General features: G+C 39.3%; 2 protein-coding genes across 3 annotated transcripts in view; both read right to left on the reverse strand.

Annotated features, from left to right (window-relative positions):
* The window catches only part of abca7 (ATP-binding cassette, sub-family A (ABC1), member 7), a 31,680-nt gene extending 15,258 nt beyond the window's left edge, over positions 1 to 16,422 (reverse strand). For both annotated transcript variants that reach the window (XM_059538358.1, XM_059538357.1), the window contains exons 1-25: positions 16,325 to 16,422; positions 15,181 to 15,289; positions 14,971 to 15,064; positions 13,977 to 14,118; positions 13,757 to 13,884; positions 13,498 to 13,619; positions 12,967 to 13,161; positions 11,973 to 12,065; positions 11,566 to 11,803; positions 11,084 to 11,223; positions 10,668 to 10,982; positions 9,686 to 9,891; positions 9,398 to 9,574; positions 7,078 to 7,300; positions 6,714 to 6,935; positions 6,380 to 6,584; positions 5,431 to 5,544; positions 5,163 to 5,334; positions 4,942 to 5,073; positions 4,462 to 4,601; positions 3,735 to 3,872; positions 3,432 to 3,652; positions 3,040 to 3,097; positions 2,535 to 2,737; positions 2,136 to 2,238 (exon numbers count right to left, since the gene is read on the reverse strand). In XM_059538358.1, the coding sequence (XP_059394341.1) occupies positions 2,136 to 2,238; positions 2,535 to 2,737; positions 3,040 to 3,097; positions 3,432 to 3,652; positions 3,735 to 3,872; positions 4,462 to 4,601; positions 4,942 to 5,073; positions 5,163 to 5,334; positions 5,431 to 5,544; positions 6,380 to 6,584; positions 6,714 to 6,935; positions 7,078 to 7,300; positions 9,398 to 9,574; positions 9,686 to 9,891; positions 10,668 to 10,982; positions 11,084 to 11,223; positions 11,566 to 11,803; positions 11,973 to 12,065; positions 12,967 to 13,161; positions 13,498 to 13,619; positions 13,757 to 13,884; positions 13,977 to 14,118; positions 14,971 to 15,064; positions 15,181 to 15,246 (3,847 nt within the window). In that variant the 5' untranslated portion in view covers positions 15,247 to 15,289; positions 16,325 to 16,422. The remainder of the gene's footprint in view (positions 1 to 2,135; positions 2,239 to 2,534; positions 2,738 to 3,039; positions 3,098 to 3,431; positions 3,653 to 3,734; positions 3,873 to 4,461; positions 4,602 to 4,941; positions 5,074 to 5,162; positions 5,335 to 5,430; positions 5,545 to 6,379; positions 6,585 to 6,713; positions 6,936 to 7,077; positions 7,301 to 9,397; positions 9,575 to 9,685; positions 9,892 to 10,667; positions 10,983 to 11,083; positions 11,224 to 11,565; positions 11,804 to 11,972; positions 12,066 to 12,966; positions 13,162 to 13,497; positions 13,620 to 13,756; positions 13,885 to 13,976; positions 14,119 to 14,970; positions 15,065 to 15,180; positions 15,290 to 16,324) is intronic.
* A 330-nt stretch (positions 16,423 to 16,752) lies between these two features.
* si:ch73-40i7.5 (amyloid-beta A4 precursor protein-binding family A member 3) lies at positions 16,753 to 22,859 on the reverse strand. The gene is made up of 11 exons (XM_059537177.1): positions 22,622 to 22,859; positions 20,818 to 21,971; positions 20,614 to 20,644; positions 20,380 to 20,525; positions 19,751 to 19,837; positions 19,485 to 19,661; positions 19,113 to 19,292; positions 18,796 to 19,008; positions 18,589 to 18,708; positions 17,930 to 18,070; positions 16,753 to 17,358 (listed from the first exon to the last, which is right to left on the reverse strand). Exons 2-11 carry the CDS (start codon positions 21,865 to 21,867, stop codon positions 17,287 to 17,289), a joined length of 2,217 nt encoding a protein of 738 aa, XP_059393160.1. The 5' UTR covers positions 21,868 to 21,971; positions 22,622 to 22,859; the 3' UTR covers positions 16,753 to 17,286.
* Positions 22,860 to 23,086: the final 227 nt, after the last annotated feature.

Consider the following 23,086-nt stretch of genomic DNA (forward strand, 5'->3'; position numbering starts at 1 on the left):
ACATACACCTACACAAATATGCTAGTATTGCATATTGTTTTGGGATGCAGGGATCAGCTGCATAAAACATAGCCACTGCGTTAAAACTATGTCAAAACTGTCTTAAGAAATATACTGACTGTAATATACACTGTCGTTATATGTTTTCCTTTTTGGATTCAAATTAGACCAGTCTATTTTTATTTTTTATCTTTTGATCACTAACCTAATCTAAGCTTTTTTTTTGCAACTGGGCAGAGATTTAGGCCCAATCCCAATTCTACCCCTTCCCCTTTCCCCTACCCCTCCGTTTTTCGCGCGTTCACGTGAAGGGGTAGGGGTGTCTCGATTCTCTTTTGGTTGGAGGGGAAGGGGGAAGGGGAAGGGCCAGATAGCCCTTCAAACGAAGATTTTTCGGGACCACACTTCAAATGAAGGGGTATGAATTATCTCGGCGACATGGCTGCTACAGCCAACAAAAAGACACATAAATGTAAGCTTTTTTGGCATAAAAAAAGATTTTAATGAAAAGTAATCATTTGTTTTATGTTACAATGTTTATGTTTATGTTGCATGATAGTGCCACAGTCATACTGCTGTAGACTATCCTTATATTTATTTATTTATTTATTTGTTACCACTCCCTCCTAGAACATTCCTGCATCTCACTCAATCCTATTCCATTATCATTTATAGCACAATTGTTTATACACTTATTTATTTGCCAATTTGTAATTCTCCTGTAAATTCTTTTTTTTTTTTTTTTTTTTCTGTGTGTTGTTGTCTCTGTTTACTGGAAGCTTATGTCACTAAAACAAATTCCTTGTATGCGCAAGCATACTTGGCAATAAAGCTCTTTCTGATTCTGATTCTGATTCTGACTAATCCCCCAATAATTAGAAATCACTAAACCATTTTCTCAAATATTACCTATTCGAGAGAGAAAGAGAGAGAGAGAGAGAGAGAGAGAGAGAGAGAAAGAGAGAGAGAGAGAGAGAGAGAGAGAGAGAAATGGAAGTTCCGTGTATTCGCGTCTGTGCGTTTATCTTTTTAGAGTGAGTTTACTTAAAAACAGCGATTGTATCCTCTCGTCGCTGGAAAATATAATGTAGCAATTCCGTATTTAAACTGTATTTAATAAAAGTCACAGGGCAGCGTTGACAAGTTTATTTTCTCCTGGATGTGTGAGCTGCGCGATTTCCAATATGTGTGTGTGTCAGTAAGCAGCTCATTAATACAGAACGATAATTAAAGGCTCTAATGCACACCAGTATATGTGTGTATTGTAAGAGCTAGACGACGAATGATGACGTGTGACGGCATAGTAGTGTGTCCCAATCCTTAGGGGAATATTTGCTCCCCTACCCCTTGACACTCTGTTTCAAGGGACAAGAGGAAGGGGTAGGCGGAGGGGTAGGGGAAGGGGTATAAAATAGAATTGGGATTGGGCCTTAATCTCATTGGCTCAGTGGGTATGGCACAGGGGGGCAGGGTTTCATATTTTTTTGAAGCACCCCTGGGCGCCGCCATTGGCTAGCGGACCCCCACTTGCTGTTAGCATTCCATTGACTCCCATTCATTTTGGCGTCACTTTGACAGCGAATAACTTTACATCTGAGGCATTTAAAGACTCCATTTGTCCATTCATTATTTCTAAAGAAACACGAAAATGTATAAAAGGCTCCATTACCTTGTATCTTACGTTGTGGCCCCGTAGAAGCAGTTTTTGTAAAAAATAGGCTAACGATTGCGTCATAACCTGCGACTCTCTGTCACACAGTAGAGAAATTACCGTATGGACAGGAGGAGAAGCTCGCAGGAAATCTTTTACTGTCTATGAGGCAATCGGGGGGACGTGGAGGCATGAAGTCAAGGGGGAAGCCCATAGAGAGTCCATAAAAGCAACGGGACAAAATTATTCAACAACGTCTGCAAGATTCGGTGGGTAATTCAGATTTCTCTTGGCACAGCGGTTAGAAGACTTACAAGTTGCTCACGTGACATTTACGTCATCAAGTTGAGTTTGAGTCTGCGCAGTACGCTCGACCCCCAGGGAAGTGCGTGCTTCTAATTGACTTCACTTGTCTGCGTTGAATCCAATGGGGTTGCTGTGTCCATTTCTTTTACTGTCTATGGTATGGAATTAATTTGTTTACCCGTGTCTCTGTCCACAGATGGCGCCCCCTGGTGGACTGGAGACGCTGCTGGCACCTCAGGGTCTGCATCTACACCCGTCTCCTCAGCCACACGCAAAAAGATCTAACATATACAAGCAAAGCTAAATATTACAGTCTAGAAAAGCCCCTTCTGCCTCCACATGGTGAGAAGACAGCCATTAGGATAAACACTTTCTACTTAGTACTGGTTTATTATTAGCTAATGTTAGAACCTACAAAGGCTTAAGAGGGATTTTCTCTCTTGGCGCCAGATTGGGAAAATGACTGGCCCTAGACAGACCTGTATACCACAACCTTGAACTTCAGAGAGGGGTAAATCCTTTTACAGTAAAAATGAATCAATGGAGACGACAAGCTCATGTTTCAGGACCGTCTCACCTCTTCTAACGTGGTGTCTGACAGTCCATAACTGACCACACCAAACTCGCCCTGCCGTTTGTTCAGTTCGTTCAAAAAGAGGGCGAGACTGCCGTCCTCTGAAGCTGCATGGGGCAAGTTGATGACCGCCTCTCTGCCAATGTCCTCCACCAGCTGAGCATCAGGGATGTACTGCTGTGCAAGAGCCATAAGGGCGGCAACATCTAAAATAGGAAGGTATGAGAGCCCACAGATCAGGGGTGGGCAACACAGGCCCTAGAGATCCACTTTCCTGCAAAGTTTAATGCCAACCCTAATTAAAAACACACCTAAAGAAGCTAACAGAAGTTTTCAGGATTACTAGAAAGCTACAGGCACAAGAGTCTGATTATGGTTAGAATTAAACTCTGCAGGATCCTGAGGGCCATAGTCACTCAGCCCTGTCTTAGAAAATACAGAGGCCTGGATTTAAACAGCATTACAACATGAGATGCAAACAACCCTAGTGAGCCAAAGCTGGACCTACCAAATCCATTCTCTTCACTGCCAAGTCCTGTGTCATCACTTACTGAGGAATCGCTGTCCTGAAACACAGATACCTTTTTATTAATTTAATATTATGAAGGAAAGCAGTGTATAACTGGTGTACTACTGTCAGGTTATTTTCACACTGGCTCGTTTTTGGAGCATTTACTTTGGAACCTGGAGCCGGATTCATTAAACTTTCTTAAGAAGATTTTCGTGAATCTGGCCCCTGGTGTTTTTTCTCCCTTTGCTTGATTCAAGCATATGTGAACTTGGCAATCACACTTGGATCTGCACCAAAACAATTGTTCTGTTTTGGAACAAATTATCTACAAAGCTCTCAAGGTACTCAATAGCAAATGGAATATCTGCTCTTCATGCGGGGCATCTCACCTTGGTAGCTGCAGTTAAAGGGAGTTTGCCAGTGCTGGCACTGCTGGGCATACTATGCATCTCTCTCTTGACCAGTGTAAGGTAGTATCCAGTACCAAGATGAGCCTTGAGGAAGAGCGGCGTTCCACAGCAGCACAGCTTCCCCTGGGAAATGATTGCAATGCGGTCACCGAGGAGGTCAGCCTCATCCATGTAATGTGTGGACAGAATGATGGTGCGGCCTGAAAACCAAAGGGCATTTAGTCTAATAGCTGACAAACCAGTAAGTAGAGTCATTTTTCAAATAGCAAAGCTTCAAAAGACCTTGACGGTACTTGAGCAGAAGGTCCCAGATCCCACGGCGGGAGTAAGGGTCCACACCAGCTGTGGGCTCATCCAAGACCACAACCTTTGACCCGCCTATGAAAGCGATCGCAACTGACAGTTTCCTTTGCATGCCACCTGACAAGAAACACAAAAAAAGCCCCAAGTAAAGCAGAGAGGTCACAGTTGAGAGAACACCATAAAAGACATTGAACACCTGAATGGGTTTCAAATATAAAAAGTCAAACCCCAAATTATTCAGACACCAGATATCATTTTCACTGAAGTGAGTATAGCAAAATAAAATAAACTGTGAAATATTATACCCCAATATTCTTCAAACAGTGGACTACCGGTAAAACTGATAAACATTTGGGACCAAAAATGATTCAAACACTTTGAGCTGACCATGTTTTGCTTTCATTTCTAATGCAACCTTTTTACACCACAGACCGAACAAAATTAAGCATTGCTTGGTAATTGGTTGACCTAAATTGGTGTTGTCTAATTGTGTACTTAAATTTAACAGCTGACAGCTATTCAACCTAATTGATTACATACCTTTAAATCAAAGTTATCTGACAGTATCAAGATGAATTTGTTCTGACACAGTTTAACCTGAGTTCTTGTCGTATTTTATAACCATTATCGAAACTATAGCGAATAATGTGAGAAAATTTTAAAGGTGTCTGAATAAAATTTTGTTTGACTGTATTTGTTAATCTACCTGAAAGGTTTTTGGTCTGCTCGTGTCGTTTGTGCTGCAAGCCCACATCCTCCAGAAGTGAATCCATCTCCTTCTTCACTTCCCCCAGACTCATGCCCTTCATTCGACCATAGAACCACACATGCTCCTCCACCGTCAGACTTCAGTGACACAGAGGAGAACACCAATAATGTTAAACATTCAGAATATGTTAGCATTGAAAGTATTAGTTTGACTCATATGGCAACACAAATGTTAATATTTATACAATTTATAAAAAATATTGTTGTACCATGTCAATAATCTTGGTTATTATATTATATCAACATTATATTATTGTATCAACCAGTACTTTTATTGCCATAGAATAATAATTCATTAATAATTACTATCTCAAAAAGCAAAAATAATACACTAATTTGATTTCAAATGAAATTCACCACAGTACATGTAAAATTATGACGATATCACTTTTTAATTTTTTGTTGACTGGTGCCATACATGTCAAAAAGGACGTTGTGCTGGGGACAAACTCCCAGAGTCCTGCGGATCATGTCCATATCTGTGCGAATGTCCATTCCCTTCACGTATATCGTACCAGCAGTGGGAGGAAACAGTCCTGTTAGAATGGACCTATCATCAGGGAAGCATTGAATGAGACAAAGATTTTAAAGTAAATCAAACATATTTAATATTTTTTTAATGATTCGTTAAGCTCTCACATAGTGGTCGTCTTGCCAGCTCCATTATGACCCAGAAAGGATGTTATTTGGCCCTCATAGAACTTTATGTTTAGGTGATTGACAGCAAGCTTGGCCCCTTTTTTATAAATCTTCACTAAGTTTCTTATGGAAACTCCTAGAATTAGGTTTGTCGGCTCAGCTTCAATCCGATCTGTAATCAACATTGCAAAAACATGCTGTACACATGACACAGATACTTAAAACTTTTGTATTTCAAACATTGTCACTTATAGTTTGATGCTCTTACCATCGGGTTCATCTCTAGGAGCAGGAGGAACAGGTAACCCCACTTCTAATGGTACCCCACCCCAGTAATTCAGCTGGAAGATAAAATACCACGGTCTGGGGACCCCATACTGCCCTGTTAAACAACACACACAATTATTGTCAGATTTTCACATACAGATGAAATCAACAAAATGAGTGTGTTTATCATTTATGTTTAATAAACCAAGTTATAAAAAACTGTATTTGACATGTACCAACATGTTACTGAGATTGTATTAAATAATAATGCCATGGTACTTTGATGCTGCATTGTATGTGAAAACTTCAGCGACACACTTACAAATTTCCCCCGTTTTCGCTTTGTAAATATCTTTATGATTCTAAACTAAAACAGTGAACCAGGAATGCCTTGGGTCAAAACTTGGGGTTTTATTGCGTTGTCTTTTTATTATTCATTTGCATTTAACTTATTTATTTATTTTTAATTAACTCATTTTTGATAACTTTGAGACATGTGATGTACGCAACCACTAAAATGGTTGGGTCAGTAATGATTTAATACCTTTTTAGCAAACAGGCATTAAATTGATCAAAAGTGACAGTATCATGACTTTTATAATGTGGCAAAATATTCCTGTTTCAAATAAACTCGGTTCCTTTCAACTTTCTATTTATCCTGAAACAAAAGTGCCACAAAGAGCAAAGTTTTCAATATTTATAATAATAGAAAATGTTTCTTGGGCACCAAATCAGCATATTAGAATGATTTCTAAAGAATTATGTGACGCGAAGACTGGCGTAATGATGATGAAAATACAGCTTTGCATCACAGGAATCGACTACACTTTAAATATTTAGAAATATAGGTATTTCAAATTGTAATTGAATTATTTTTATCATTGAGAAATCCACAGAAGTTAAGATATCAAAGGAAGACTTTTGCGTTTGCTCACAGAAAGATGCTTTACCTGGAAAAACAGCTTCAATGTACCAAGTGGCCAGTGCATAGATGACGGCATCTGCATACAGCATCACAATGGAGACGGTGAAGTTGTAGCTGTCTCCCTCCAAAGGGCTGGATCTCAAGTTGAACCACTGGATCCCCACACCTTGCTCTTCATACTGCGAGAAATACTCACAGCCAAAACCAAAGGCTACTGGAGACAGGAAGCTCTACAGGGAAATAATAAAGCATTACTTCAAACATCTGAATTACAGGGTTTATTACTAACAGACAGAAATGCAAGTTATTTTCTAATAATCTTCCCCTACGTTCCTGGGGAAGCAGATGAAAGCTCTCACCGCTAAGATCCTGTGTGTGCTGGTCAGATGTTCCCTCCAGGCCACACACAGCACATATGGCAGGTACAGAGTGAAGTAAATGAGTCCTCCACATGCTGCAGCCAGGTTAGCTCGCGAGAAGAATGTGCTGATGAGGAAGCAAAGCATGATGGTGGCTGTAGCAAATGCAGCCAGGAAGAAGAACACAACAGCAGGGTCACTGTAGGGTAAGATATCGCCCCACTGCAGGAAACAGAAAAGAGTCACAAACCTCAAAAAGCGTATCGTCATCTCAAAAAAATCTTTTGATGAATGAGAGAGCACAAAAACAAGCACTTTGGGCTCTGGAGAGCTGTAACTTTGTTTGCACACTATCTGCGTTCACCTTAAGAGCGGCGATAAGCAGTCCAGCGCTGAACAGGAAGGGCAGGTAACTGCTGATGAACCAGCTGAGCCACAGCATCCCAGAGCTCAGACCCATGATACGCATCGTCTCCTTCAGACGAGCCTCTTTCTCAAAGACCACGCCCTTTATGATCATAGCCACTGAATAGATCCATGCCAGTGTCATAAACAGAGGCAGAGAACGATTCAGGACGCGTATAAACCTAAGACAAGAGGATAGAGACACGTGGCCTAAATTAAATTTTTGTAAGAATTAGGGTTAGGAATCATTCGAAATTTTCCGGTTCCGGTTCCACCTAATGGTTCCGGTTCTGATTCCGGTTCCATTAAAATCATTAAACAATTATTAAGAAATAGTGGTGAGGAAAAATGCACATTACTTACTGTCAACTTAGTTTAAAGGTTGGCAATTTAAAATCCAACATATATTACAGTGTACAGATCTTCATAAGTAGGGTTGGGTATTTTTTGAAATTTTCCGGTTTGGCTTCTGGTTCCATTTAAATGAGCTATTATTATGTTTTTTTACTATTTTACCTTCATTGAATGTAGCGTTGCTGGAAGGTAGTAAGTAATGTTGAGTAATGCTAGTCCATCAATCAGCATGTGTTTCAAAGTTGATGTTTTTTACACTATCAATAACGTTTTGCTTTTCAGGCAGGAATAAGCCTGTTGGCCAAATAGTCCCTTGAGGGCTGAGACACTTGTTAATTTCCCTTAATTAATGAAATATAAACGGTTAAACTTATAAACATGTAGGCCTATACACTCTCCATAAAGTCCCTATTTTACAAATAATAATGCAGTCAGGAGATGGTGTGATGCAATGAGTGGTTTCCACATTTTTTAACATTTAAAATGCATTAAAATAAATATTTTCTATCACTTTGTTTATCACTCTTGAAATGACCTGTACACTAAATAATCTAACCCTCATACTTGCATAACAATAGCAGTCTATTTATTTAGTGGTCCAAGTTGTAGCCAGTATGTATATTAATGACAATAAGGGACAAATATAATGCAATTTAGTGACGGCAGGTGCAGCGCGCTGCCATTAGATGTACAGTCAGACAAAACGATGTGCACAGTTATCAAAGGCACGAGTGCACATACAGTCGTGGGAAACAATGTGTTCAGCAATTAAAGACGCGACAACGCAACAAGTCTGCGGAATGCGCGTCACTGGAATCAGTGTGCTCAGTAATTAAAGAGGCAGGGAGGCGTGTCTGTTATTCGGTTCGTGACATCCTTTACGGGAAACGCCGAATACTCAGAACACCGGTGCAAGGCTGCTCACAGCGCTTGGTCACGTGTTGCACCAGAACCGTTTTCGGAACCGAAACTTAGAAATTGCTCATGGTTCCGGTTCTTTTCAAAGAACAAAACCGGTTCTCGGTTCCTATCCCTAGTAAGAATGTTGGTTTCATATGTTTTGGACATTTTCGTACACCTTGAATACATGCACTACTGTTCGAAAGTTTGGAGTCTGTAAGATTTTGTAACGTTTCTGAAGGAAGTCTCTTATATGCTCATCAAGGATTCATAAAGGCTGCATTTATTTGATCAAAACTAAAGTAAAAACAATATAATATTGTGAAACGGCACTGATTTAATTATCAAGAAAAATTACTTATTATTATCAATATTAAAAACCACTGTGCTGCTTTATATTTTTGTGGAAACTGTCTTTGTTGAATAGAAAGTTCAAAAGAACATGATTTATTTGAAATAGAAATCTTTTGTAACATTATAAATAAACCTGTAGCTCAATTGGTAGAGCACTGTGTTATCAAGTGCAAGGTTAGGGGTTCGATTCCCCGGGAACACATGATAGGTAAAAATTGATAGCCTGAATGCACTGTAAGTCACTTTGGATAAAAGCGTCTGCTAAATGCATAAATTTAATTTAATTTAATTATAAATGCCTTTACTGTCACAGTTGACTAATTTAGGGACAAAAAGCTTTAATTTATTCGAAATTGTAATGTTGCTCATCATTACCTTTTATGAGTTCTAAAATTAATTTTAAACAAACACCAAAGTTTCTTTTGAGAAAGTACAATATGGCGTTTTACAACCTCAACCAATCTTGCCTTTGTGCTATAAAAAGTTAATAATAATTATTATTATTAGAAATGAATGCCTGTTAACATTAGTCTCATAATAATATAGTGTTAAAATAATGTTAATAATAAACATACCAAAAACTAAAAATAACATATTAATGGATATGGCACAAAGTTATTGTACATTGTGGAATAACATCATGTGGTGTGAAACTGAGTAGTGTAACTCACACGTCATCAACAAAGCAGGGGTAGGGCATCTGTTGCACATATATGCCCATTTTCGACTCTTTACCGGTGAGCAAACGTGTCACAGCTCTCTCAACTAAATCTTGTACGTAAATAAAACCACCCCACACATAGCGGAGGTCACTGAACGCTTCAGCAGCCGGGCCTGGATCCCAAAATCTGTTACATGATAAAACACCATATCAGCTCCATTAAGCAAGTGACCATGGAAGCCATACAAAAATAATTTTCTTCTGTAAACTTAAGTTTGTGTGTGGACTTTCAGCGTACTTGTCTTTGATCTTGTTCGTGCGGGTTACATCGTCTATGTCCATGCGGATCTTGTACTTGACATGAGGAGGCAGAGAGGATGATGAAGGCTCTGGAAGGAGGAAGACGATTCCGGCCCAAAACTGACGATCTTCCAGCAGCTCCAGGGCTCGTTCGACCATCTCACCCTCCGTGGCCAGACCCTCCATTTTATTCAGAGAGAAGCACTGGGACAATAGAGGGAATACAGTAGATAAACAACAGCCAACACAAAAGTTGTTGACAATATATGACAATAACCGGCCTGGCTCTAAAGCATCTTAGATCCACTGAAAGTACAAATCTTTGTCCATCACACTCCTGTTTCGATTCATAACAGTTTTCAACCTAATGTTTATGTGTCACATCTGTTACATATTTTCAGTAATGCAAATACATACGTTTTTCTCATATATATTCATTTTGTCTATCTTGAATGTATGTGTGTATAGGAAAAATAGTTAAATGCAATAGATCATCCAACAAAGGACAAGGAAAAAACTTTGATTAGTGATATTAATTATAACAATAATTAATAAGGACAATGAATTTAGTGATACAAAGCAAAATTATATTCGTCACAGTGGTATAAAAAATTTTTGTACATGTTATTTTGATATTTATTAATATTTTGAATTAGCATTTATGTTTTATATTTTTAGTTTTCATTTAAAAAAATGTTTTTAGCTTTAATGTATTCTTATTTCAGAACTTTTTTAGAATTATTTTCTTTTAATATTCATACTTTAATTGATTTCACTTTTCAACCATAATAACCAACATTTTATTTTTAGTTAAAGTATTCTTTTCACATACATAAAAGTATGAAGTATGTACTTTAAGTGTGTGGTCTGCAAATTAAGCCATATACCTCCAATGCCCTTCCTAGTGTACAGAAAACAAGTCTAACCAATCAGGTTTACTACGTAAGCTGGTCGTAACATAAGCTGCAGATTGCAAGTACCTTAGTGAGTTCTGAGAGAGTGTGGAAGGTGCTGTTTAAATCCTGGTACAGATCCAGCCAGGTGGGTGGAGCGCCATCTCTGCGAGGTGTATCTGGGTCAGGCGTTGAGAGGAACCGGGAAATGCGAGAGGCCGTCCAAGAAGTGTTCTCAAGTTGTAGATTCACAACTACTGCCACCTCAGGCCTTCTCAGAAGATCCTGCAGAAGCCGAATTTCTAAACTGCTCTCCATGAAGGTTTTGATTCTGGGACCCACTTCCTGCCATGCCTCCTGCATGTCATTCAGAATCTGGAAGTCCTGAAAAGTTCTGTTTACCTAAAGGAACTAGAATTTCAGGGAAGTACCAAAGACATCCCATTTCTGGACAACAGACATATTGCATAAAGGATGAGGGGCTGAGCGGAAGGGGTCTGTACCTCTGACATGACCGAACGGGTGACTGGTGTGTCTGGTGTATAGAGCAGCTTTCCAACGAACAGTGGTTTGATGCTTCGCCACACAATCCGTGAGAGAGGGTTCGACTCCAGACTTCCAATCAGGTTTTCACAAATTGGAGCTAAAAGTTACAAAAAGGTACATAGCTTGCTAAGGTTTAAATGTCAAAACAAAATATTTTTTTCTATAGGATGTAGAGTTTCCCTGAAGCCCACACATCTGTGAGGGTGCAAACAAGTCTCCATTCATTTGTGCATGTAACTAAATTAATATTTATGTACTTTAAAATATAGAATGTTGTGATTCATTCAATTTTCAATCATTCTCCATTGAAACAAATGACTCACAATTAAAAAAGCCAGGTTTCAAGATTTATGCATAGGCATCGGAAGGATTTGTGTTTGTTGCATGGTAAATACAAGTGAATCGTTACATCGCTATAAATAAGTCAAACACGTCTTACTGGTGCTGTTGTCGTTTTCAAGGTCTGTCGCCTCTGATGCATTTCTGCCCAGGAAAGATTTGATGTCCTGATCTTCATACCAGTTGAATGAAGGGATTCTCTCTCCCCCTGCCTCTGGGTGTCCACACATGATTCTGGAGAAGGCACGAAAGCTCTCACGTGGCAGTGCGGAGCGGTTTTCAGGTGTCAGTAGCCTAATCTCTGAGTTCAGCTCTGAGAAACTGGACAGAGAAGAGATCTGAGGGAGAAGATCGAAAAGTATTCATTACAGTGATGTGAAAATGGACATATATGCAACATATATGCATCATTAAGTGTATTGAAATTTATTATTTATGTATCATATACACTACGCAGTTTCATAGTTATTGTGAGACCTGGCATTAATAGGACTCAAAACTACTCACGTCATCCATAACTGATGCTAGTTCCCGAGACACAGAGGAAACAACCCGACTGATGAGCCGGAGATCAGCCGCATTTGCCTGCAGTCTGTCTCTCTGAAAGGAATTAACATGAATAACACAATTTAAATATAATATCTGAGATCATTTTTAGCAGTTTACAATTACAAATATTTATTTCCCAGGTAAATGGCTCAAAAATACCGCTGACTCAAAGTGACACAATTTGTCCAAACAAACTAGAATGGGAGAATGTCCCTTCTCCTAATGTCACCAACTTCTGAGCAGCATTAGCTAGCAGCGTAATTTCTAAGATGTGAAAAAGGTTATGGTATGTTTAAAAAAGGAAATTCCCTTTTGATATTTTTTATTAGTGAATTAGTGATGGGCGCTTTTGAAACACTGCTCATTGAAATTTCAAAACCTTTGAATCTTTCATTTGAAAGAAGTGGTTCGGAACCTCTAGCAAACTCGACGAGTCATGTTATTTCAGCATAATACAGTTTCGAATATGTCTAGTTCAGTTATGAACTAAAAAATCCACAACCTTTAAATAGTCTGGTTCAGTGTTTGCGGTAAGAAGGTCCAGCATGCAAGAAACCCCCCACCTCCTCCAGCACCACCTGTCTAGATCTGCTTTGGGATTTATGAGTGTCTGTTCATGCAGCAGCAACATACCGTATCTTACATGCACACAGGTGTGTTTGTGTATCTCTTGGCCGTGACAAATCTATATTTGTTTTAACGTCACCATATCCATTCACATGCTAAAAATACTTTGAGAGTTGCCATGATTTAAATAGATTTAACTGATCGCAGGACATCATTACACGTGCTCTTGTTGCATTTACAGCACCTTGACCAGCCTGTATGTTTTCAGATTTTCGTAATAGAAAATAATTATGCAAATTGGTTCAGTCATTTTGTTTTGAAAAGCTGTGTTTCTCCCTTCACTACGCGGAATAAATATGGATGGCTGGAACATAAACTCACTAACCGTGAGGATCTTGCTGACGTCCAGCTGTGAGAGGAAGATCTGCTCGGCCTTCTGCATAATATTTGAAGGCACAGCACACAGCACCCTTTGCAGTTCAGGGAAAGAATCTCTTTCGTCAACAGTGAGGTACCGACCCAAGAGAGAAGCATTACAGACGATGTCTGACAGACGCATTCCTCCACCTGCTAATGCAACCTGGAGAACAAAAGAGGCACAATTAAGAATGTGTTGAAACAGATTAGGCAGCAGATGTTTTGTGACATATATGATGAGTATAACAGATTATCAGAAATATAGGGCAGGCACTCCGTTCTGTCCATCCTTTGTTGATTGAACTTTGGGATGTGGGTGTTAGATTCAAAGACAGCAGTAGCTTGCATGGGTGGGTTTTTGCAGACTAAATAAATCCAGCATACATCATCGAAGAGGAGTCTGTGGTCTCACTGGGTTATGATTTTTTTTTTTTAATGAAACGATTCATCAATAGCATGCAGTTTCATTCCATGCCAAATTGGAAAGTTTCTTTCTCACCACTTGAAGGTTCAATCGTGCCCTCAGTAATTGATCAACAGATGCTGAGGGGATGCTAGTGTTTGTCCGCAGGAAGGAGGAGAAGCTTTCATTGGCTCTGAGATACTCTCTTACAGGTAGATCTTCAAGAGTGCCAAAAAAAAAAGCATAGAACATGTTGCATGCTTTTCAAAATGTTTTATCTAACTACAATTGAGATAATGAATCTCACATGGGATTTTGAAGTTCTACAGTGAGATATTTGATTAACATGTCATACTCGGCCATGCTTCTGGTCTTTCTCCGAGTCTCTGGATTGTCTGTGACAGGTCCTGTAAGCTGGAGAGTACTGTCCGGTTACCACTGATTGTCAGGACAGTTCTGATATCCACTAAAAGCCGAGATAGTCTGAGAATGAGAGATTAAAGCTCCATCAATGGCCAAGGCCAGAGAAAAGTAAAGTCATTATAAATTGTCTGAAACACAGAAAGGCATCTCACATGGAGTTTTCAAAGTTGCTCACTCGCCCGGGTGTCTCTCCTGCCGTGGGGTGATGGAAACAGGGATTGTTGATATTGCAGATGATGCCCTGAACCCATGCCAGCGTGCCTGCTGAAGGAAGGGCCTTGTTGGGAAAATGACCTGAAATAATAATATATATATATAACATCAGCAAAATTTAATGTTATTGTGAAACACTGAAACAAAGATATTTAAATAAATGTAAACCTCTTAACTGTTGTCTTAATCTATTTTGAAAATGTATTAATGCGGAACACATTTCTGTGTTTAAAAATGTGAGATGCATGGCAATGGTATATAAAAAAAGACATTTATAGTGTTGCATTATTCCCCAGCTAGCTGATGAACGATAAAAACATTGACACCCAATCAGAATCATTCCAAGATGGCATCAGTATTAAAAACCTTACGTTTTGCTTGAAGATGCATCCATATCAATAAGTGTCGGTACAAAGTGCACAAACACTGTTGTATCATCCAGACCAAAAATACTTTGTGCACCTTTAAAGTTGGAAAAAAACAGCGTGAACATATTTCTGTCACTGTTGTAACGAGTGGGTTAAACTGTTTCTCAAACTACAAAAAAAAAGAAGTGTGAGACTTGTTTTTGTTGACTGGGATTTGATTAGATCATTCGATTGTTGTTTGTGGTGTGTGTGTAATAAACCAATGAAATCTACCCATGACTTCCAAGCTGGTATATGACTATTTAAGTAACGGGGGGAAAAAATACACAAACCATCTTTAAATGTTAGCCTTATTATAGAAATGTGCAACATTTCACTTAAAAATGTCCTCGTCATTATGACTGAACTTTCGGTATGGCAAGCCATCAAAAAGGTCATGATTTAGTTTAAACAATGTCACAAGGGCTCAACAATGTCCTGATTTTCACTGTAGCTAATCAGCTTTGCCTCCCTGCCACCTGCCAAATAGGGAGGGCAACGTTCATGCATACAGGGCACCACTTACACTGGCTCTGTTTATACGGTGGGTGAGACTGCCGGACAGCAATGAGGATGAGGAAGAGGAAGAGTGGCCACAGGAGTTCAATAATCAATTGCACCTGTAAGAAGAAAGAAGAAAACTTGATGTTTGACAACATCTCTCAGTGTAGACAGACTGCACAGTGTCTGACAGAGAGAGTGTATGTGTGCTGAGGCTGGGTTAACGTTACGACACCTTGTTTCTCCTGCGGTATGTGAAGTTTTTCCACAGCAGCAGGTAGAGCTGTGTTCCAATGGCCATGATGGATGGCACAAAACTACACAGTCATGGCAACTGAGGAAACCTACAATAACAAAACATGCTACTCTTCCACCATGCAAACACAATGACTTTTACTATTGCTCACTTTGAGCCAAAAAGACATTCAACTCAATAAAGGGCCTTCTTTTGTTGAACACAGAGGGTCTTACTTAACGCATGCAATTAAAGTTGTTAGTTAAAAAATGACAAGCACTATACTCCATATGGATTGTGTTCTATATTGCAAGATTTCTGAATCTAAACGGTTGCTTTGCATAAGGGAAAATGAGAATGAAAATGCCCTGTTGTTGTTCTCATAATATGCAAATTTGGAGCTTTTGTAACTTGTTACAGCTAGGGGTGTAACGATTCACTCGTTTTATCGATGCATCGATTACAAACCCGGATGATTCATTTTTACAAAATGCATTTAGATGTTAATCACATTGTGCGAGCTGTCTCTTTAATACCGGTTTATATACATGTTGCTGCTGAGTGGGCTGATATATTTGTGACACACCCACCAAACAAGACAACGTTGCATCATGACGTTCAGAGTCAGACCGGAAATCGTGTGAACTTTCCCATGATCTCTTCAGATTTGACTGTCACTTCCTGTTCTTAAAATCCTCATTATACTAATTGGCTTACAGAGAGTCAAGACCAATAAATCCCCCAAACTGGGCACAGAAAATAAAGCACGAGTTTGTGTCTAGACAATAAAAAAAAACTAAGACTGATATTATTATGGCCTGCCTCTATTTGGACAAAATACAACGATGATTTTACGTACAGAACGATAAATTGTTTATAACTGACCTTCACAACTAATTAATTATTATTTTTAAAAGACCTAATTCAAATTTTTTTTTAAATAGAACTCATTTCACTAATTGTCCTTACAGTGTGTAATAAGAAAATATTTTTAATAGCTTATAATAATTTGACATAAGTACAATCCGTTCATTTGCGGTTCAAAAAATGTCGAATGATTCACACTGCCGGTACAGTAGCTTTAATGTTCGCTATCAATATTTATAACCAACCAACACCGTAATCACACATGCAATGCTGTTACCTTTCGTTTTATCCAAAGCGTCCACTGCTTCATGAATGTAGCCGGTGTTACGAGACCACTTCGAGGAAGCGCAGCGATGGGCGGGGCTTCCATTCAAAACATTGACGCCACAGTGAGCTTGTAACCAATCAAGAGCGCTGCACTCTGGACATGTAGCCAACCATTTGCTCTGTGTTCATTTTACCGCCCGCCCACTTAGGCTTTACATAAACCCTGCGTAGTTTCCGGCATGTGAGCCGTGAGGACGTCACAGTTTAAAATTCTGCACATATCCTGTCAGAATATATCCTGCTCTCTCATATATATATATATATATATATATATATATATATATATATATATATATATATATATATATATATATATATGTTTCTAATTTATATTATACAAGTTTACTTCCCCTCTCTTAAACACAAGACAAGGAAAACTGTCTTTATGTAATATCTTTAATAAACATCCATTACAGCAGTTATTAAAATATACCTCTCTCTACAGTTAAAAACAAACAAACTCAGGCATAGGTCCATTAATTGATTTTTTTACAGGCACTAATTCTTGAGCTCTGTAAAGAGCATGTAAACCATTTAAAACACTGAATATTAAATCTGTACTGCGATACAGCAGAAATGCTGGAAGCTTGAGATGGAAGGATCGAGGTGATTCAAGATTCATTTTCAGTGTGGAATCTAATGCATAGTCATTCAAACACAAGGCTTGTTTTCAGGCACCTTGGCTTAGCAGAGAGAGCAAACACAAATATACACACATCAACCAGCAGTTAAATAAGCACCTCTAAAACAGCTTTAAAACGGAGGTCCGTGATCTCTATACATTCTTACACTGTTCAGCTTTAATGTATCTGCTAAAAGGCAGGGTTGAAATAAAAGCATTCTTCTACACTTCAGTCAAATGTTCAGTGGCAAATTTGCATGTGACCGACAGAACCTGAGAGGACCCGCCTCCTAAAGGAACACGGGCTGATCCAGGCCTGTCAGGAGACGGTACGTTGATGTCGGCATAGTCTTCAGATGAATCTGTTACAAATAAGAGGAAAACAATTATGACTACTGTAAACTTGACATGATAGATGCCACTATCTATTTTCTAATTGCATGTTCCATATTATTGCAATCTCATAAAATCTTTAGAGTGTAAAAGACAAGACTGGTGATGTATGGTGATTTCCCAAATCATTTAATCAGCTTGAACACACCCCTGCAAGCTCAAGTTCATCTGTCTCCATTTTTTAGTGCAATGCTCACATCTCATAATCAGCAACCGATGCACACAACCAAGTCACTGTCCTACATTTTTTATTTTTAGATTATCCGTTACATTCGCATACACGTTACAAAATGGAAAAGAAGGTATGCTGTTTTTTGTTGTTAAAGGGATAGTTCACCCTCATGTTGTTCCAAACACGCAAGACCTTCGTTCATCTTCAGAACACAAATTAAGATATTTTTGATGAAATCCCAGAGCTTTCTAACCCTCCATAGACAGCTACTCAACTACCATGTTCAAGGCCCATAAAGATAGTAAGGTATAAAGTGGGCAATATGTTTAAAGTGACTGCAATTATAAAGTGAAATCCACTCGTCTTACCTCTCCTACAGCACTGGACAGGATCTGGATGATCTTCTCATGAGGTGTAGCTACGACACTCTGTCCATTGATCTCAATGATACGGTGACCAACTCGAATGCCGCCCCGCTCAGCTATTCCACCCCGCATTAAACTGCAAATCTATTGCAGAAATCACATTGATTTAATGTCAGACACTCAGTACAGTTTCACAAACATAAGGCGTGTTTCCATTACCATTCAAATTGCGCAAATTGAACTTGCGAATTGAAAATACACCTAATGAAAACGCGTAAATTTTGCAAAAACACCCAAATATTGCAAAAAAAGGTTTTTATGCTCGCATGAGGTGGTTTTCAGACAATGCGAAAAAAATGAATAATTTGCTAATTCGCATTGTGTTTATTCCAGCTGTATCACGCACGTTTCTGAAGCGGCTCTCTGTGCTGCTTCTGTCAAGATACTCTCATACACCTCCTTTGAATAATTATAGCCAAACTCCGTCAAACTCCCACCAAAATCCGTTGCCATGATTTATCACGAGAGGCAAAGGTTGTGTTTTAGTCTTGTAATGTTTTACCTTTTTATCGACGTTTATAAAATAATCGCCAAAGCTTTGCTCAAATCTGTAATAGAAACGTGCCCATAGTGTCATAAAATAATAGTAAACAGCAGCTTACAATGCCATCTTCCACGCTGAAGCCCAGCTGATACTTGGGGTCTGGACGCTTAATGATCGCACTGGTGACAGGTGGACAGTGAACGATGCTGAGCTTTATTATCGACAGATTCTTTAAATCCTAGAGAATATGACAAATCAACATTTTGGCACGAGATGCAGAGAAATTATTTTAATTTTAATAACTTTAATTTCTGGCTGGTCTTACTCGTATAATACTTTGGCAGGTGGTGATAGGGAGGCCCACCAGACTGGTGCCGTTAACGGACATGATGCGGTCGCCGATGCTCAGCTCTCCAGAGCGCTCTGCAGGACCGCCGTGCAGCAGATTGGCTAAAACCACAGTCGGCAAGATGGAGCCCCAGCCAGACTCCACGATTGCGACTCCTAAGATCTCTCCAGGCTTTTTTGATATGTACACCTGAAAATAAAAAGAGGTGAATGGGTTTCTTCATGCTATCTACCCATAGTATTGAAAGCAAGAACTTTCAGCACAGATCCACACAGAGGGGAAGACATCCTCACCTCTCTGATGTTTTCAGAGCGAGAAAAGTGAACCAGGTCTCCGTTATAAAGTTCTTGAGTGCCGAGGTAATCGCTGTACTCGCCTGGCCTAAGATCGCTAGCTTTTATTCCGTTAGCATACAGAAACTGCTGATATGCAACACCAAAAGCCTGGCCGATGGCCTGTGCGATGATCTGAGCCTAAAGAAGACACAAATAAGATTAAGAAACTATGAAATGTAGATCAAATAATACCCCAAAAAAACATTTCTAAGTAAATGCATAATAAAAACCCTATTATAATGACAATGGAACATTTTTATCTTATCCAATGCAAAACTAATTTTTTATCAAGGTGGACGACACACAGAAAGATCTGCAGAAAACACTCGCATCGTCTGAAGAAAACACATGGCAGATCATCCAGCACTTCTTCGGTGGTGCTGAAGAGCTAGCCGTCGATTCTGCTGATTTGCGATTGGCTGGCTTCCTGCGGGCCATCAAAACTACAATGTTCCCAATGTCTGCGATGTATGAAATCATTTGCAGAGCATGGTCCATCATGGCCTCCTGGAAGCATGAGAGAAGTCAGCCGCACATCAAAGATGACAGCACTCACAGAACGTAAGAGGGACTGTCAGGTTCATCATTTGTCTAACCTGTGTGTCAGCACTCAGCACTTTGATTCTCTGTGTAGAAATGAACAGATCAACCCCTGTCATAGGCTGAGACTCTCCTTCAGGTGCCTAGATACACATGCAAATATATATCAAATGGTGCATTAGCCATGTTAAAATTGACAAACTAAAATTGAATAATTTCTAAAGAAAATATGAGTAAAGGTTTCTTATGTGAAACTCGTCACGATGAATGAAAGAGTGTGGGTTGTTCCTTAGTGGTCCAAGACAAACTTTTTAATAGGTTGAAAATTAAAAACCATCATTCCAAGTCATTCCATTACTCACATCATCGAAACACAAAATAAGAAACCTAAGAGCTTTCTGTCAATCCTTTAAAATCCAGACAACCAAAACTCTGAAGATCCAAAATCACATACAGTCAATCTGTATGAATTGGGCAGTTTAATTTAAGTCTCTTAAAGAGAAATAAACACTGTCACACACATAACACATGTTAAATTATTCAATTATTATTTATTTTACATTTATAACTCACTGGACTCACTCAACTGGACATGCATATATAATCGTTATTGTTGATTCCTGTCATTTTACTTGACAAAATATTGTTAAATTTGCTCATCTATAAATAAATACTATTCTTCCACCTTGATGCGATCCACAGCTTCCTGTGCCTGAGCCATCCGGGCATTGGTGGAGGGATTTTTCTCAGACTGTAATTGTGTAGATCCAAGATATTTAGCTCCAAAGATCACCCCATCCAGGAGGTCTTCAGGATCACATGGTCCAGGCACTTAGAACAACAGAAGAGGACATTATCAACTATATCACGAGAGCTGTGAAAGCAAAAGCTGTAAATACTTCTACACTAAACTTCATACCATTCTTATAAGCTGGCTGTGTTTCAGCTTCCTGTTAAAAGACAAAAGAAAATGAAAGACAACACAAACAACTTAACTCTTTGGTTCCTCTGCTGTTTCATTCAACTCAAAAAGTTGGAATATCCTAGTACTTTCACTTGAGAAAAGTACATTAGCAGTAAACACAGCCCAACTAACTACAATCCAAAAGGACTAAAACCTGACCAGATCATTGTTTGGAGAGCTGGACTGATCCGCGCTCAGGCTTTCAGACGGCGTCCACTGCTCCTCCTCTGTGATTCCTGAGACAAGCAGCTCATCTTGCAGGTGTCTGTGCCAAGCGTCCTCACTGTGAGATATGGAGATCATCTCATCTGCATCACTGCTCTGCCTTCTGAGCCCTGACTGATGTCCGGGGGTCACCAGGGGCGTGTGAACAAACGGTGGGGTGGTTCTGGGCTCTTCAGGCTCTGGCTCCTCTAGCAGCTGAAGCAGATCTTTCTGATACTCGTGTGAAAAGAGCAAAGCCTCATTGATGTTTCTATCTGCATCTGCACATGCCGACTGGACACTGAACTCAAGATCTTGGAAGGAGGAAGCAGGTCCCTCCGCTGGAGTATACGAATTGTGTGGAGCGCCGTGATTGGCTAATTCATCAGGTGTGCAGTGGGCGGGATTAGTTGATGATGGATGAAAAAGATGGAGCTGAGTGAGGAGACTCTGAATGTGCGAGTGGTCAATATCATGTTTCCCACTTTTTTCTTCAATTTTCTCTCTTTTCATTTCTTGATTCCTCAATTTTCGATCTCTGTCCTCGACATAATTCTCTTTTGTTTCTCGCTGCTCGTCCTTCTGTTGAAAAACACAAATTTCAGGCTTGTTCTCACTCATTTCTGGAGCCAAAAGCTCTTCTGTTTTGTCAGAAGCTTCGCTGGAGTCCAGAGCTCCGTAATCACTTAATGCAGACACTGTGTCTTCATTAAACCCCGTGTTGAAAGATCCAGAAGCCTCAAAATCTCCCACCGAACAGCTTTCAAGTTCTACAACTGAACCGGCTTCGCTGGAAGAGTCGGACCTCCAGTCCAGCGGTGGGGGCTCGATGGGATTAAAGGAATCTAGATCCTCCAACTCAGGGTTCTGCCAATTTTCACTGTGTGAATTTGAGAGTTCAGGAGGATTACTTGAGTAATCGGAACCATTAGTTGTCAAGTTTGCATCAGGTTGGGAATTCTGTTCTGACTCCAAACCCCCACTGTAGAGAAAATCATCTGCCATTATTACTGGTGATTCTTTGCCTCATCCAGTGACTTCTGAGCTTCCCTTAAGACACTTAATAACCATTCATCTTCCTAGAAGAGCCCTGATCCATGTAAAACGACCTAAATAACAGAACATCAAAGTGTAAGATTAAGACAAAGTAGAGCTGTGTGTCATCAGCATAGCAAAGTTAGGAGAAATCATGTGTGTGTATGATGGGTCCCAGTGATGTAGTGTATATGGAGAAGAGGAGGGGTCCTATAACTGATCCCTGGGGAGCCCCAGTGACCAGTTGATGTGCTTTTCTAGTGACTATACACACTGTTTTAGTAAAATATTTAATCATACCATCTTGATCTTTATTATTATTATTTTCACCATTTTATAATTATAGTCAAGTCATCAAAAGCATGACAAAATACACCAGGTATTATGAGAATCCAGGAACTATTAATACCATTGTATATGAATGCGGTATTCATTGCTTAGTTCTTTTCAAAGAATCAGGCAATCACTGTACCATGGTACAACCACAGTATTTTTTGGTAAGGTAAAGTTATAACGAGGTCTACAAAGATAAGATACAGATAATGAAAGATTTGTGTACTTGAGTAACTTTGATGGTTCAAAGAGCAACACGACACTGTTTATACATACAAGCATCATGAGAGAGCGACAAGTAGAAAGTAGATTTTTGTGAACACATGATCCAAACACACAAAAAAGAAAGATCCGTACATTAACTTTGCTGTTATTTAATATGACGGCTTACCTTTTCTCTAGATCTTCATGTCTCACGCAAATCCTGGCAGTCGCTTAAAAAGCTGGAGACTGAAAACGGTCCAAAGGACGTGGTGTTTCAGTGAGAAATTCCTACAAAAGAACGGGATTCATTTTGTAAAGAACGGATAACTTTTATTCGGTTTTCACTGTGTTATTGTGCGACTCCACAGAACTTCAACGTAGTTCAGAACATCTACACTGCGCATGCGCACCAGCTCAAGGCATGACCAATCAATCGTCTCATCAAACGAGGAGAGCAGAGAATGTCTATTTAAATCCTTATAAAAATGATTTAAAAAATATAAACGAGAAATTAAAGGCTTTTACACATTTCGAAGAATCGTTGTTACGCCTGAAACATTCATATTAGTATACAAATTGTACATCTCTACAAATCCATTTATTTATTTACAAATATATTAAATTATTTTGTAATTATTCACCTGTGTAGCCT

Source organism: Carassius carassius, chromosome 44 (assembly GCF_963082965.1).
Source record: "Carassius carassius chromosome 44, fCarCar2.1, whole genome shotgun sequence".
NCBI classification, from domain to species: Eukaryota; Metazoa; Chordata; class Actinopteri; order Cypriniformes; family Cyprinidae; genus Carassius; species Carassius carassius.

Excerpts from the sequence above, each read along its gene's own strand:
- si:ch73-40i7.5 (XM_059537177.1), bottom strand. The coding sequence starts at position 21,867 with ATGGCAGATGATTTTCTCTACAGTGGGGGTTTGGAGTCAGAACAGAAT. Across the intron at positions 19,009-19,112 it reads GCTCTGAAAACATCAGAGAG|GTGTACATATCAAAAAAGCC; the intron begins GTGAGGATGTCT and ends TTTTATTTTCAG. Across the intron at positions 18,709-18,795 it reads CCTGCCAAAGTATTATACGA|GATTTAAAGAATCTGTCGAT; the intron begins GTAAGACCAGCC and ends CATATTCTCTAG.